The 17848-nt window shown below is 40.6% G+C and overlaps 1 protein-coding gene across 2 annotated transcripts in view; it reads right to left on the reverse strand.

The window, feature by feature from the left end:
- UHRF2 (ubiquitin like with PHD and ring finger domains 2) overlaps positions 1-17496 on the reverse strand; it is a 126446-nt gene extending 108950 nt beyond the window's left edge. Inside the window, exons 1-2 of one of the 2 annotated variants that reach the window (XM_075827316.1) lie at positions 17453-17496; positions 16698-16869 (exon numbers count right to left, since the gene is read on the reverse strand). In XM_075827316.1, the coding sequence (XP_075683431.1) occupies positions 16698-16850 (153 nt within the window). In that variant the 5' untranslated portion in view covers positions 16851-16869; positions 17453-17496. Of the gene's footprint in view, positions 1-16697; positions 16870-17193; positions 17398-17452 lie in introns of those variants that run through there. The other variant, XM_075827307.1, reaches the window with a different exon arrangement.
- Positions 17497-17848: the final 352 nt, after the last annotated feature.

Below are 17848 nucleotides of genomic sequence, written 5' to 3' on the forward strand. Positions count from 1 at the left end.
CACCTAAATGGAAGGGGGTCCTCTGTGCTGGGGGAGAGAATTCTAGCTGGGGTGGTGGAATATTTAAACCAGGGCTGAGGAGGGAGGCCAATGTAGAAAAGAAAGGTGTAGTTAGGTTAGAGAGGGGTCAGACTATATTGGTCGGGGGAGAAACAGACTGTGGGGAGAGGACTAGACCACAAGATAAGGAGATCCTTTCGTTACAAAACAGCAGTGAAAATAAAAATGCCCAAATGTCAAATAATCACATTTCTGATACTGAAAGTGAAACATTTAAAGGCAAGTGTATGTTCACAAATGCCAGAAGTCTAGCAAGCAAAATGGGGGAGCTGGAGGCCTTGATACTGGAAGAAGATATAGATATAGTTGGTGTTGCTGAGACATGGCTAGACTCTTCTCATGATTGGGCTGTAAATCTACAGGGTTTTACACTGTTTCGGAAAGACAGGGCGAATAGGAAAGGCGGTGGTGTATGTCTATATGTGAGAAGTGATATGAAGGCGGTGGTGTATGTCTGTATTCAGAAGCGATACGAAGGCGAGTGTGAATGAGACATTAGAGGGTGAAGATTGTGAGAAGGTTGAAACCTTGTGGGTGGAATTACAAAAGGAGGTAAACACTGAAAAAATTACTTTTGGTGTAATCTATAGACCCCCCAATATAACTGAGGAGATGGAAGGTCAGCTATATAAACGGATGGAGCGGGCTGCACAGGCGGGTACTGTAGTGATAATAGGAGATTTTAATTACCGGGATATTAATTGGTGTCATGGTTCGGCTCAAACTGCAAAGGGGAGACATTTCCTCAACCTGTTGCAGGAAAATTTTATGGGCCAGTTTGTGGAAGACCCGACTAGAGGTGAAGCTCTCTTGGGTCTGGTCATTTCTAATAATGCAGAGCTTGTTGGGAACGTCAATGTTCGTGAAAACCTCGGTAACTGAACATTATATAGTTATATTTTACATATACTGTAAAACAAACAAACACAGGCTGGGAGGGCAAAAACACTTAATTTTAAGAAGGCCAATTTCCCCAGGATGAGGGCTGCAATTAAGGATATAGATTGGGAAGAACTAATGTCAAATAATGGTACAAATGATAAATGGGAAATTTTCAAATCTATTTTCCGTAATTATATAGAATTATATTTATTCCTATAGGTAACAACTATAAACGACTAGAATTAAACCCCACATGGCTTACACCTTCTGTAAAAAGGGCAATACATGACAAAAAAAAGGGCATTTGAAAAATACTAATCTGAGGGTACAGCTGTAGCCTTTTTAAACTATAAAGAGCTTAATAAAATCTGTAAAAAGGTAATAAAATCAGCAAAAATACAAAATGAAAGGCAGGTGGCCAAGGATATTAAAACAAATCCCCAAAAATTCTTCAAGTATATAAATGCAAAAAAACCAAGGTCTGAACATGTGGGACCCCTAGATAGTGGTAATGGGGAGTTGGTCACAGGGGATCAAGAGAAGGCAGAGTTACTAAATGGGTTCTTCAGCTCTGTATATACAACAGAAGAAAGAGCAGCTGATGTAGCCTGGCCAGTGCTGTTAATATATCAGTTGATATACTGAATTGGATGAATGTACAGGGTGGGCCATTTATATGGATACACCTAAATAAAATGGGAATGGTTGGTGATATTAACTTCCTGTTTGTGGCACATTAGTATATGGGAGGGGGGAAACTTTTCAAGCTGGGTGTTGACCATGGCGGCCATTTTGAAGTCGGCCATTTTGTATCCAACTTTAGTTTTTTCAATGGGAAGAGGGTCATGTGACACATCAAACTTATCGAGAATTTCACAAGAAAAACAATGGTGTGCTTGGTTTTAACGTTACTTTATTCTTTCATTAGTTATTTATGTCATTATGGGTGTCAGGTCCGAGCATTCCTAGATGAACAGTTTCCTGGAAAGTGGATTGGTCGTCGTGGGCCAGTTGAATGGCCCCCTAGGTCTCCCGATCTGACCCCCTTAGACTTTTATCTTTGGGGTCATCTGAAGGTAATTGTCTATGCTGTGAAGATACGAGATGTGCAGCAACTGAAACTACGTATACTGGAAGCCTGTGCTAGCATTTCTTCTGCGGTGTTGCTATCAGTGTGTGAAGAGTGGGAGAAGAGGGTTGCATTGACAATCCAACACAAAGGGCAGCACTTTGAACACATTTTATAAGTGGTCAGAAACTTGTAAATAACTCATGAAAGAATAAAGTAACGTTAAAACCAAGCACACCATTGTTTTTCTTGTGAAATTCTCGATAAGTTTGATGTGTCACATGACCCTCTTCCCATTGAAAAAACATAAGTTGGATACAAAATGGCCCACTTCAAAATGGCCACCATGGTCAACACCCAGCTTGAAAAGTTTCCCCCCTCCCATATACTAATGTGCCACAAACAGGAAGTTAATATCACCAACCATTCCCATTTTATTTAGGTGTATCCATATAAATGGCACACCCTGTAGATATGGTGCAATCTAAATAAAATAAACGTACACAAGACCCCGGGACCAGATGGGTTAAACCCTAGAGCTCTTAAGGAGCTTAGTTCAGTTATTTCTGTCCCATTCTTCATAATATTTAGAGATTCTCTAGTGACTGGTATAGTGCCAAGGTACTGGCGCAGGGCAAATGTGGTGCCTATTTTCAAAAAGGGCTCTAGGTCTTCCCCGGGTAATTATAGACCATTAAGCTTAACATCCATTGTGGGGGAAATGTTTGAGGAGCTATTGAGGGACTATATACAGGATTATGTGACAATAAATAGTATTATAAGTGATAGCCAGCACGGTTTTACTAAGGACAGAAGCTGTGAAACTAACCCGATTTGTTTTTATGAAGAGGTGAGCAGAAGCCTAGACAGAGGGGCCGCTGTGGATGTAGTGTTTTTGGACTTTGCAAAGGCATTTGACACTGTCCCCCATAGACGCCTAATGGGTAAATTAAGGACTATAGGTTTAGAAAGTATAGTTTGTAATTGGATTGAGAATTGGCTCAAGGACCGAATCCAGAGAGTTGTGGTCAATGATTCCTACTCTGAATGGTCCCCGGTTATAAGTGGTGTACCCCAGGGTTCAGTGCTGGGACCACTATTATTTAACTTATTTATTAATGATATAGAGGATGGGATTAATAGCACGATTTCTATTTTTGCAGATGACACCAAGCTATGTAATATAGTTCAGACTATGGAAGATGTTCGTGAATTGCAAGCTGATTTGAACACACTAAGTGTTTGGGCATCCAGTTGGCAAATGAAGTTTAATGTAGATAAATGTAAAGTTATGCACCTGGGTATGAACAACCTGCATGCATCATATGTCCTAGGGGGAGCTATACTGGGGGAGTCACTTGTTGAGAAGGATCTGGGTGTACTTGTAAATCATAAACTAAATAACAGCATGCAGTGTCAATCAGCTGCTTCAAGGGCCAGCAGGATATTTTCGTGCATTAAAAGAGGCATGGACTTGCGGGACAGGGATGTAATATTGCCACTTTACAAAGCATTAGTGCGGCCTCATCTAGAATATGCAGTTCAGTTCTGGGCTCCAGTTCATAGAAGGTATGCCCTGGAGTTGGAAAAAATACAAAGAAGAGCAACGAAGCTCTTAACGAAGCTAATAAGGGGCATGGAGAATCTAAGTTATGAGGAAAGATTAAAAGAACTAAACCTATTTAGCTTGAAAAAAGACGACTAAGGGGGGACATGATTAATTTATATAAATATATTAATGGCACATACAAAAAATATGGTGAAATCCTGTTCCATGTAAAACCCCTCAAAAAACAAGGGGGCACTCCCTCCGTCTGGAGAAAAAAAGGTTCAACCTGCAGAGGCGACATGCCTTCTTTACAGTAAGAACGGTGAATCTATGGAATAGTCTACCGCAGGAGCTGGTCACAGCAGGGACAGTAGATGGCTTTAAAAAAGGCTTAGATCATTTCCTAGAACAAAAAAATATTAGCTCCTATGTGTAGAATTTTATTTATTTTTTTACTTCCCCTTTCCCATCCCTTGGTTGAACTTGATGGACATGTGTCTTTTTTTCAACCGTACAAACTATGTAACTGTATGTAACTATGTATACATGATATGTCATAGATGCATGTATATATCATATATACATGATATTTCATAGATACATGCAAGAAAATCACATTGGTGAAGTCTCTGATCTCGAACTACCACTGATATCTAGAAAGAAATGGTTTAAAACGCTTTAGTACTGCGCAGGGTTACTAAAAATATGACGCAACATTCTAACCAAACGGCCACTGATCTAAATAGCCTTTTCGAATAGATTCTTTTAAAAGTCAAAAAATCTTTGAGCAGTACCAGAGCAGAGAACTGTAGAAAAGAGCTCAACGCAACCACTTACACATTGACCATTTAAGCGGGCAACCATGTAACACAATATTTCGCTTCAGGGTAAATATGCGGCCCCCACAGCTTCTCCACGGCAATATCAACGGAGTGCTAGATATTTAAACAGTTGGGGGAGAGGCTATAATGCTGGGACAACACCTTTAAGGTATGTAGAGGCCTTTCCTTCTGGAAATCAGTAGTGATGACGGACAGCAGCAATGTGATCTTCTCACATGTATTTATGACATATCAGAAGATCACTTCCGCTCGTACCTTGGCTTGTACCTTTAAAGTAAAAAATAAATCAGCTTGTGTCTGAATTTAAGGGAACCTATCCATCCTACAACTTTCACCTATATGGTGGCGGACAATGAGCACGCCTGCTATCTGTTGCACAAACAGAATGGCATTTCCTGTACCGATTCCTGGGTAGCCCATGACATCCACCACTCAGGACTTAACAGCAAAGAGCAGGCATCAGCAGAGACCTTAACCTCCTTCCGGACATTTTAAGTACCGTTGCGTCACAGCTGGCAAAAGGGAGTATAGAGTGGGCTCACGGGCTGAGCCCGCTTCATATTCAGAGGGTGTCGGCTGTAAGTCGGTCAATAGCGACCACAGCATCTAAGCTGTTAGAAAAAGGGTGTGCCGATGGTTGTCATGGCAGCCTGGGGGCCTACTGAAGGCCCCCAGATCTACCACCTTTTTTCTCCAATTAACCTCTTCCTGCCACAGCAATTTTTCAGATTTTCAAACTTTTTCTCCCCACATTGCAAAAGCCGTAACTTTTTTATTTTTTCATCAATATAGCCGGATGAGGGCTTGATTTTTGCAGGACGGGTTGTAGTTTTTCATGGCACCATTTATTGTATCATATAACGTAATAGGAAAAAGGAAAAAATTATTTAGGGAAAACAAACAGCGATTACTCCATTTATTTTTGGCATTTGTCTTTATGGCGTTCACCGTGCAATTAAAACATGTTATCAAATATAAATTTGGTATCGAAGTAATCGTATTGACCCACAGAATAAAGTTAACATGTAATTTTCACCGCTAAGTGAACAATGTTTCGAGCCAGCAACCAGGGATATGCAAACCTGGTCTTACACATCAGTAGTGTTCCTTTTCCCCCCCAAGTTGTCAAAACAGTTTAGCTGAAAAGTTATAACTATGTACACAATTTCCCTAACACTTTCCCAAACATCAGAACATCCCCCACTTCTACAGTAGGCACAGCAGCCCCTCTCTAGTTGTCACAGCAGCTTCCCACCTACTTCACCAGTAGTCACAGAAACCCCCTCCTGCTTCCTCAATAGTCATATCGGAGGTTCCCCCTGATAGTTACCGCTGTGCCCCCCCCTTCTTCTCTAGTAGTAAAAACTGGGTCCCACACGCTCTCCTCCACTTCCCAAGTCATCAGAGTGGAGCCCCACTTACCGTGTATTGGAAGCAGCCCCCCCTCCTGATACCCCATTAGTCATATCAAGACTCCCTTCAGCCTCTCCCCATTCTAATAGTCAGAGCAGGACTCCCACTACCTACTGTCAATAGTTAAAGCAGAGACTTTCGCTTAGCCTACTAACCCACCTGGTGGTCACAGCAAGTTCACTCACTCTGACCGGTGATGGCAGGCCGTTATCGGTTAGGTAAATATATTGCAGTTTATTATTTTTTTACAATTTGAGTCCAAATGCAGATATTTTTATACCCCTTTAAAATTAATTACTAAAGAGGCATTCTGGTATTTAATAAATATTTCTCAAGAAATATAGAATCAAAACGGTATTTAAAGAGAAGGAGAAGGTTCACGCTTACCAATCACATTTGTTTATTGTTCCAATGCATCTAACATGAAAAATGAAAGAACATCGTAACCCTTAACCCTTTTGCTGCTGGGACACTTTTGACAAGCACAAATAAAAACTAAAGTATAAACATAAATAAAACAATTTTATATCCCATACTTTTATATTTTTTGAAAGTAGACACTTCGAACAACAGTTTTACAAAAAATGCATAAAAATTAATGTTTGTTGGTAAAAGTCTGACCAAAGCAGAGCCTGAGACACACAACACCCTCCTAATAATAAAAGAAAAAGATGTGCAGAGTTCATACATGCCAGTTGTGTCTATGTCTAAACACACATATCTTTATAAAACCACCAGAACATGAGACCAAAAATCTTTGACTAAACATTTGAGTCAGAGTCGACAATTGTCCTGATTGGGCGCAGGGGTATCTTACTTCCATCTATCACTTGGAGTTTTCCCCCTCCCATCTCTCCATCACAGTGACACTAAACAAGTAAAACTGTTCACGCTGCTTTTCTTCCCGTCAAATTCTGATGGCAGTGTGAACATGGCATAATACCAAATATTTATTAGATCTTTGCAATGTTACGTCACTGGTAGCTCTGCGCAACAGAAGACAGTTAATTTTGAAGGAATTTTTACATGCATTTTTCAGCCAAAATCAGGAGTGGAAAGAAAAAAAATGAAAGTAAATCTTTTTCCTTTTTAGATCTCCTTGCTCTTACCACTTGAAGACCGGGCCAATTTTGTCCTTGAGGACCAGAAGTTTTTTTTATTTTTCCTCTTTGCATTCCGGCAGTCATATTTTTTTTTATTTTTTTACGACGTAATTGTATGAGGCTCTTTGGAGGAAGTTGTACTTTATGTAGCTGTCTATTTTTTTTGAACATATACATTAGCGATTAATCTAATTTTTTATTTAGACAAAAATTCAGAAAAAGACCCAAAAACCGTTCCACTGTAGTTTTGTTTTTACGTGCATACACCAATCATAAATGATGCTATAAAAGTATTGTGCAGGTTGTTACAGTAGTGACAATTCCAAATATGTGTATATTATTTTATGTTTTAGGAATTATGTTTATTAACCAGTTCAGGACCAGGCTAATTTGAGCCTTCAGGACCAGACATCGTTTAGCCATTATAACTTTTTTAATCGTTGGGCTAGCAACGTGATTTTTGAGAGGTTTTTTTTTTAAACAATGCATGGTTTGGGTTTTTTTCATCATTTTTATACACATCCTTTTTGCTATTTTCGAATTTTTAGGCATATATTTTGAAAAGAATAATGAAAAAGTAAGCTTTTTTTACATTTCAGCTATTTTTTTTATGGTAATATTTTGATATATTAAACGTTTATTTTAGGGTAATTTTTTCAGGGCTAGCGTTACGACAATGATTGTCATGCAGAAACTTTTTTTGGGGTGTGTATTTTATGTGTAATTATTATTTCAATTATTTTGACGTTTAGTTTTTTATTATTATTATGGTCTGTCCCTCAAAAGGTCAGAAAAGACCTATGGGGGACTTTATTATTATAATTTTTTTACACCATGTTTTTCCACTGTAACTGCACAGCAGCCCCAGTTACAGGGTAAATCAGCCGTTTTATAGTGACTATTGTAGCAGCAGCCTTCTTCTAAGAAAAAAAACTCTCAAAAATCACGTTGCTAGCCCAACAATTAAAAAAGTTACAATGGCAAAAACAGTGTTTGATCCTGAAGGCTCAAAATTAAACTGGTCACGCTCTCTACAAGCCTGCGAGATCAAATTACACCCCCCCCCTCATTCACACTGCAGAGAATGAAACAGTGCAGAGGCTGCTGTAATCACAGAACTTTATTAACTGAGAAATTCCCTCTACAAGCAAACAGACAGCTTGCAATTCCCTGCCTGGGTAAGATATTTAGGTTATTTTAGCTATATCTCTCTCGCTATCTATCTGTTCCTGCAGGTGACATCAACAGGGAGGAAGTACAGGGCAGCAGTAATTCAAATTTCCTTTTACTCTGTTGCATATTAAAATGAATGTAGTGTGAGGCCTGCAAGTCATTTTTTTTTCTAGATTTGAAATTTACACTTACCCTAAGGCTGGATTCACACGAACGTGGCGTTTTTGCAGACGCTCCGTGTGTCATCAGTGTATGATGCGCGGCTGCGTGATTTTCGCGCAGCCGCCATCATAGAGATGAGGCTAGTCGACGTCAGTCACTGTCCAGGGTGCTGAAAGAGTTAACTGATCGGCAGTAACTCTTTCAGCACCCTCGACAGTGAATTCCGAGCACAATATCGAGCAACCTGTTTAAAAAAAAACAAAAAAACGTTCGTACTTGCCGAGAACTTCCCTCCCGGCCGTTGCCTTGGTGACGCGTCCTTGGTGACGCGCCTCTCTTGACATCTGGCCCCACCTCCCTGGATGACGCGGCAGTACATGTGACCGCTGCAGCCTGTGCTTGGCCTGTGATTGGCTGGAGCTGTCACTTGGACTGAATTGTCATCCCGGGAGGTCAGACTGGAGGAAGAAGCCGGGAGTTATCGGTAAGCCAGAACTTCTTTTTTTTTTACACGTTCATGTATATTGGGATCGGAAGTCACTGTCCAGGGTGCTGAAACAGTAACTCTTTCAGCACCCTGGACAGTGACTATCTCCTGACGTCGCGTAGCGGAAATTTTTTTGCCGGGTTCGGTCAAAACGAGTTCGGCCGAACCCGGTGAAGTTCGGTTCGGTTGTCCGGGTTCGCTCATCTCAAAGACACTCCGTTTGGATGTTTGTAAACAGAAAAGCACGTGGTGCTTTTCTGTTTACATTCATCCTTTTGACAGCTCTTGCGCGAATCACGCAGTTCGCACGGAAGTGCTTCCGTGCGGCATGCGTGGTTTTCACGCACCCATTGACTTCAATGGGTGCGAGATGCGCGCAAAACGCCGAAAGAACGGACGTCGTGACTTTTTTGCAGCGGACTCATGCTGAGGAAAAATCACGGACATGTCAGCACGGCCCCATAGACACATATAGGTCCGTGCAACGCGCGTGCAAATCACGCGCGTTGCACGGACGTTTTTCCCGTTCGTCTGAATAAAGCCTAAGGTGCATATCCATGGGTTTTAAGGAGGCCACAGGAGCAATGCTTTAAAGAAGTACGCTTTTCATTATGTAACTATCAACACATATATATATATATATATATATATATAGTCAGTTAGGTCCAGAATTATTGACAGTGACACCATCTCCATGATTTGGGCTCTGCATGCCACCACATTGGATTTTAAATGAAACAACTGAGATACAATTGAAGTGTAGACTTTCAGGTTTAATTCAAGGGGTTGAACAAAAATATCCTGCGAAACGTTTAGGAATTGCAACCATTTTTCTACACAGCCTCCTCATTTCAGTGGCTCCAAAGTAATTGGACAAATTACCATTACCATAAATATGTGTTTTTTAAATACTTTGTAGAGAATCCTTTGCAGGCAATGACTGCCTGAAGTCTGGAACCCATGGACATCACCAAGCGCTGGGTTTCCTCCTTTGTGATGCATTGCCAGGCCTTTACTGCAGCGGTCTTCAGTTGTTGCTTGTTTGTGGGTCTTTCTGTCTTAAGTTTTGTCGTAAGCAAGTGAAATGCATGCTCGATCGGGTTGAGATCTGGTGATTGACTTGGCCATTGCAGAGTTTCCACTTCTTTGCCTTAAAAAACTCCTGGGTTGCTTTCGCTTGATGTTTTGGGTCATTGTCCATCTGTACGGTGAAGCGACATCCAATCAACCTTGCTGCATTTGGTTGAATCTGAGCAGAAAGTAAATCCCTGAACACTTCAGAATTCATCCGGCTGCTTCTGTCTTCAGTCACATCATAAATAAACACTAGTGACCCAGTGCCTTTGGCAGCCATGCATGCCCATGCCATCACTCTGCCTCCACCATGTTTTACAGAGGATGTGGTATGCCGTTCCAAGCCTTCTCCATACTTTCTTCCTCCCATCATTCTGGTACAGGTTGATCTTAGTTTCATCTGTCCAAATCAATGCTGTTCCAGAACTGGGCTGGCTTCTTTAGATGTTGTTTGGCAAAGTCTAATCTGGCCTTTCTATTTTTGAGGCTGATTAATGGTTTGCACCTTGTGGTGAACACGCTGTATTTGCTATCGTGAAGTCTTCTCTTTATGATGGACTGAGATACTGATACACCTACTTCCAGGAGAGTGTTCTTCACTTGGGTAGATGTTGTGAAGGGGTTTTTCTTCACCAAGGAAAGGATTCTGCGATCATCCACCACTGTTGTCTTCCGTGGAAGTCCAGGTCTTTTGGCGTTCACGAGATCACCAGTGCGCTCTTTTTTTTCAAGAATGTACCAAACTGTTGATTTGGCCACTCCTAACATTTGTGCTCTCTCTCTCTCTCTGATGGATTTCTTCATTTTTTTCAGCCAAACGATGGTCTGTTTCACTTGCATTGAGAGCTCCTTTGACCTCATGTTGTGGGTTCACAGCAACAGCTTCCAAATGCAAATGTCACACCTGGAATCAACTCCAGACCTTTTACCTGCAAAATTGATGATGGAATAACGAGGGAATAGCCCATGCAGCCCTTTAAATAGTTTTTGAGATAATTGTCCAAATACTTTTGGTCCCTTGAAAAAGAGGCAGCTACATATTAAAGAGCTGTAATTCCTAAACCCTTCCTCAAATTAGGATATGAATACCCTCAAATTAAAGTGGAGAGTCTGCACTTTAAGCCCATATTGATTATATAACTGTATATTCAATGTTTTGGTGAACAGCTAAAAGGACAAAACTTGTGTCACTGTCCAAATAATTCTGGACCTAGGTCACATGATCTAATAGTGACTCGCGAACGCCGTAAAAAAATAATGCAAGAACTTTTTCCTGTGAATCCTGCCTTAAAAAAAGTGATAAAAAAGTGATCAGAAAGTCGCATGTACTCCAAAATTATACCAATAAAAACTACGAGTTGTTCAGCAAAAAAAAGCCCTCATACAGCTGCATCGGCGGAAAAATAAAAAAAAGTTATGGCTCTTCAAATATGGAGACACAAAACCAAATAATTTTTTTAAAGTATTTTTACTGTGTAAAAGTAGTAAAACATACAAAATCTCTATAAATTTGGTATTATTGCAATCGTAACAACCCGCTGAACAAAGTCATTGCTCTATTTATACCACACGGTAAACAGAGTACATTTAGGACGCAAAAAATTGTCAAAATTGCTGGGTTTTTTCTATTCCCCCCCCCCCCCCCGAAAAAAATTATACAGAACCTTATACAGAAATGTCGACGCAAAAATAAAAAAGTTATAGCTCCTTGAATGAGACGATGGAAAAACTTAAAAAATAGCTTGTCATTAAGGCCTAAAATACTCTGGTCACTAAAGGGTTTGGTTACTTTATATGAATATGTTCTTAAAAGGCCATAAACTGTATTGTTGTGGCACATAAATCTGTAATTCTCATCATACTTTACCCCAGCTGCCCAGTAGAAGCCCCTGTACGGACTATGTAAACACTGTGTTCATGTCCATAGAACCGAAGATGGCGGCGGTCACTTTCTCTAGATACAAACAGCAGAATCTCTTGTATCTGCACACACGCGTTCAGTTTTTGAAGCCAGGGACGGCCGAGAAATCTGTCCCATGGGCGAATCACATGACTCCTGACATCTTTAGTGATATGGACATGGGCGCAGTGTTAATATAGTTCATAAATGGGCAGCTGGAAGCCTTCTACTAGGAACCTGGGGTTAAGTATGATGAGATTTACTGATATATGCACCACAACAATACAGTTTAGGACCATTAAGGAAATATTTGTATAAAGTGGCCAACCCATTTAACCTCTTAACGACAAAGGACAGATATATCCATCCTGTGCAGGTGCTAGTTCCTGCAAAAGGAGGGATATATCTGTCCACTAATCGCGTGGATACTGCCAGTGTACCCACGTGATCAGCAGCAGGAGCACGGCTGTTGAACACAGCCTGGCTCCTGCCGCAACTGGCGGAATCGAAGCGCGCTCCGATTCTGGAAGTTTAACCCATTAGATGGCGCTGTCAATAGCGACAGTGGCATCTAATGTGTTTGACAAGGGTAGGGATCTCCCTATGTCACTCTATTGGCACCCCCCGCAAAGAAATTGCGTGGCGCCGTTGGGTTTCCATAGCAGCCGGGGGCCCGACAAAGGCTCCCGGGTCTGCCTTCAGCAACTGCCAGAGGCATGGCCTAATAGATTGTCTGTCAGTTTTAGGGTATGTTCACACACACTAATTATGGACGTAATTCGGGCGTTTTTGCCCCGAATTACGTCCGAAAAATGCGGCTTGAAAGCGTTGACAAACATCTGCCCATTGAAAGCAATGGGCTGACGTTTGTCTATTCACACGAGGCGTATATTTACGCGCCGCTGTCAAATGACGGCGCGTAAATAGACGCCCGCGTCAAAGAAGTGACCTGTCACTTCTTGGGGCGTAATTGGAGCCATTATTCATTGACTCCAATGAAAAGCAGCGCCAATTACGTCCGTAATGGACGCGGCGTTCAAGCGCCTGCACATGCCGTTACGGCTGAAATTACGGGGATGTTTTCTCCTGAAAACATCCCCGTAATTTCAGCCGCTACGGACGCTGCCGTGTGAACATACCCTTACACTGACAGGCAATAATGCTTTAGTATACTAAGCATTGTATAAGTGATCAGCAGATCGTATAGTGAAGTCCCCTGGTGGGACTAAAAACAAAATGTAAAGCAGTTAAATAAAGGCTTATGATAAAAAAAAAATATTACAGTCAAAATAAAATAAAACCATTTTTTTCCCCCAAACCGTGGTTTTATTTAGTAAAAGGGTCAAAACAAATAACACATACACATATATGGTATCCCCGCGATCGTAACGACTCGAAAAATAAAATGAACACATTAATTAAATTGCAGGATGAACAGCGTTCAAAAAAACAATGGCAAAATAATTTTTCTCCCATTCCCCCCCATAAAAAAATAAATAAAAGTTAATCTATAAGTCTTATGTACCCCAAAATAGTACTAATGAAAACTAGGCCCGCAAAAATCTAGCCCATATACGGCCACATTGATGGAAAAATAAAAAAAGTTACGGCTCTTGGAATGCGGCGATGCCAAAACAAGTAATTTTTTTCTAAAAGGGTTTTTATTGTGCAAACGTAGGAAAACATATAAAACCTTTACATATTTGATATCCCCGTAATCGTGCCAACCCATAGAATAAAGGTAACATATTTATGCTGCATAGTAAACGGCGTAAATTTAGAACGTGAAAATCAATGCTGGAATAGCTGCTTATTTTAAATTCTCTCCTAAAATAAAGTTAATAAAAGTTAATCGATATATTATATGCACCCAAAAATGGTACAATTGAAAAATACAACTCGTCCCGCAAAAAACAAGCCCTTATACGGCTATGTCGACGGAATAAAAAAAAGTTACGTCTGTTGGAATGCGACCGTGAGAAAACAAAAAATATTCCTTGGTCATTAACGCGCAAAATGGCCTGGTCATTAAGGGGTTAAACTACAATCCCATCTAGTTTATGCAGCACACCAAGATAAACAAATGAGTCATGGGAAAAACAAAAGTTTGTACACACCATAATTTCTATTGAAAAAACAAAAACAAGAATGTCACTGTTTATTCTGTTTTTGATCAGGTCCTCAATTACCCTTGTAAGGACAGGACTCATTCATTATCTTGAACCAAGAACTGAGGTATTCACCAAGAGGTAATTGTTTCCTAACATTATTCAACATAAAAACATGAATACCCGCATTCTAACATATTTTTCTTAAAAGCATTCCCTGGCATATCAATACTGACCTAAAGGGAAGGCAAACCACACCTATGAGGCTAACTAATCAGCTACTCTAGTTAGAATAATACTGTCAAACTAATTATTGTAATACAAAATATCATCATGTCCAGCTATATAATCCAATAAAAGTCAACTCATTTATTATGAGTAATTTTGTACTGTCTTGAACTGAAATAAAACAATAAAAAAAATACACTGCATAATATTTTGATTTTTTTTTTTTTATTGCCATCGAATTTGAGAACCAATAAAAAGCCAACTACTATTTTACATGCATCAGACGAAAGTTCAAGTAACCAAACACAGAGCAGTATTGTGATGAAGTTCCTGTGGGAGGAAGTGAGTGACGTCACAGCGTGATCTCGCGAGGACACGCTGTGTGTCTGTGAACTGCCAGAAGCTGGGTGGTAACGAAGAGAAGTGGATGATGCTGATTCGTCAGCATCATACACTTCTATTCACAACGCCCAGCTAGTAAACACACCCAGATGTACACACACAATACACGCCCAGTTGTACTTAAGAAAGGCTCATTTGCATAAATATAAAAATGGTCATAACGTGGCCAAAAATGCTCGTTTTTGAAAAAAAAACAAAAACGTTACTGTTATCTACATTGCAGCGCCGATCTGCTGCAATAGGAGATAGGGGTTTGCAAATCTGGTGACAGAGCCTCTTTAAAGGACTAATAATTTAACTTAATGATCCACCCAATACACAAAATTAAAATTGATCAAGAAGTGATGTATTACTATTATCAAGCGCCAAAATAAGTTGTTAGGCTTTTTATATGCATTAATCAATACACAAAGTTACATTTCTATCAAATTTCTTAACTAATCCACCTTTATTTGTATAAAAAGTACAGATGGTAGACTGGAAGATTAGTAGTTAAACAATGGCATATCGTATAGGCCCTTGCCTACATTTCCAGCACGCATAGTTCATAAATACGAGTCACATGGTGGAGGCAGCCACAGCTTAGAGTCTCGCAGTCGAGTTTAGCTACCAAAATAGCAAAAGGGTTAAGAATCCTAAAACGGAATGATCATAGGCAGGATTCTGTTTTATATAGTGTTGTAAAATATTTAGAAATGCAGTATTTATGAAATTTTCACGACATTAAAAGCAATCCCAGTGTAAAAAAAATATATGCATGCTTTCACTAACATATCTGTTTTTTCATACTAACGTATACATCTCCAGATCCGATCCATCACTATAAACGGATGCATGGGTAGTACGGTACACGAAAATGTTCATTCAAAGCAGACAGACAAAAAATTATAACGGATGGAAAACGAACATAAATCCATTATTCCTAAATTTAAGCAATCCACAGCAGAGATTTACATAGGATCCTATGCTTCCCTGGTTCTTCCTTTGTAATGGTCTTTGGCATGGGTGGGCAGCCTCAAACTCTGATCACAAGTCTATACTGCAGCTGTAGTCTTTTAAACAGCTAATATGTATTAAGAAAAAACATTTCTTGAAATTTAAAGGACCAATAATTCAAGTTTTCCGTGGTGATCACCTTTCAAGAATCAGCCAACGAAACTACAAATCAAGACACAAAGCGAATGTTTTATAGGCCTCTGCGCTAGCAAAGTACTTGTGTATCTGCATGCCAAGTTACGTCTTCTAGGCCTTTCCAGAAAGGAAGTAGAACAGTAGACGACTAGCACACATCGATGGGGGTTCATTCTGGTTACTGAATCAATGTGTAATCTTGAAGCAAGCAAGGTGTTAAATAAGAAGTTCCAATTTAAGCGTGGAGGTTGAGAAGAGAATGATAAAAAAGGATAGTAAAAAAAGATGTTACGGAAAAGATGTTAAGCAGCAGAAACAATACTCAGTAGCCTAGGAATTCTGCAAAGAGCCGATAGACGCTATGAAATCCTCGGTATACGTTAACTTGAGCATACAATCGTACGCTTCATATACTGTAGTTATTCAAGAAAACAGGAGGGAATATATGTTATTATTCATCAAGGGTGAAGAACGTTCTACGTCTTATTCCCCAAATTTGGATGCAATAGCTTCGTATTTCCAAGCCAGATATAAAAGCATGGGTGGATGTTTTGTTTCTGAAATAACAAAGGACGCTTATCCAGAAGTGGTGAACGGGGCACAGGTGTTGGGTGCTGCAGGGGTTAATGCACTGTCCGCCTACCGTACAGTGAAGGAATGCAAGGTGAAAGGGTTCTCTGGGCTAGGTAAATAAGGCTTATTGAAGCGAGTACATGACACACACAAACTTTGGAATATATTATGCGTTTCAATCTATCCATGAGGGTCAGGGCTATGGTGTGGAGGGGGTGAAAGGGGTAATTTGCTTACACGCAATGCATCCATAGGCAGGATATATATATATATATATATATATATATATATATATATATATTTATTCCACATCTATGGATGCGCTGCATGTAAATAAACATCCTCTCCATCTTTTACCACCGTGGGCCTATAGATTGGAAGAACGAATTGAAAAACACACGATATTACAAAGTTAGAGTATGCTTTGTGCTCGCTTGAATACACTTTTGTCTACCTTCTTGCAGAGACCCCGGTTAATGCAATGAGTGCACACAGTGATGTCGGTGCACCGTGTCATGTGCTACCGCCTGCTATTGTTTACCTGTTTGCCCCGGTAGAAGAGGCGCTGACGGTCGGGGGTCACGTTAAAACTCTCCTGGATCTTTAACCTCAAGCCCTCAATCTTGGTAAGCCTCGAAAGATCATCGATGGTGCGGGTCTCTGTGCCATCAATTGTCCTCACCTGGATCCACATTTTTCAGGCACTCACCAAGCTGTAGGATGAAATGGAAAGAAATCACCTCTCTGGATTGTCCCAGTCTCCCTTGTCTTCGAAGTAATGTCACTGTTTAATGCATCAGAGTTGGCAATGACAGCCACACCAGCACAACAAAGAAGGCAGCACAAGCTCCACCGACAGAGCAGGCGCTGCTGCTGAGGAGGAGAGGAAGGAGCGCGCTGCACACTACTAGTCGGAGCCTGGTATTATTATTGTGTGCTTCTGCTATTCTGATTATTATTGTTGCCTAGTGGTGTAAGCGCCAGGCAGCCATGTCTGAGCGGCTCTGGGAGTGTTTACTAGGAGCTGCTGCTCTCACATGGGGGTCACGGCGCCAAGCTGAAATCTCGCGTAATGAAAGCGAGGCCGGCCCTCACGACACAGGAGGCTGAGTAGAGGTTGCAAGCGCTCGGCTTCTCCCCGCCCCATTCCCGGTGCATGTGTCGTCTTCTAGTCCCTCGGCCACTGTACTGCATGTGTCCTCTCCTCCTCTTCTTACGTCGACCGCCTTGCGCTGTGTAGTATAAGGGCGCCGCAGGGAAAGCTTATTACACCATGAGGTCTGACAAGTTGAATACCGTTGCCTGTCAGTGGGTTTTCCCGCTTTGCTATTTTACTCCTGCAGTCAGTTGTGCAATGTTAGCGAATAGTAGTTTACAAATCTTCTTTCACACAACGAGTATATTTATGGCATAGCTAGTATATGCCGAGCGGGAGAATATAGTGCGGCCACACGGTTGTATCAGCAGTTTACTGCCATATTTTTTTCACATAAAAAAGTGGAGTTTGATAAATGTTTTTTTTAGGATGAACTCCATACGTTTTAACCCCTTAGTGTCTAAGCCTGTTTTGGCTTTATGGACACAGACGATTTTTGTAAATCTGACGTGTTCCTTTATGTGGTAATAACTCCGGAATGCTTTTGCCTATCCAAGTGATTGTGAGATTGTTTTCTCGTGACATATTGTACTTTA

Source organism: Rhinoderma darwinii, chromosome 1 (assembly GCF_050947455.1).
Source record: "Rhinoderma darwinii isolate aRhiDar2 chromosome 1, aRhiDar2.hap1, whole genome shotgun sequence".
Lineage (NCBI taxonomy): Eukaryota > Metazoa > Chordata > Amphibia > Anura > Rhinodermatidae > Rhinoderma > Rhinoderma darwinii.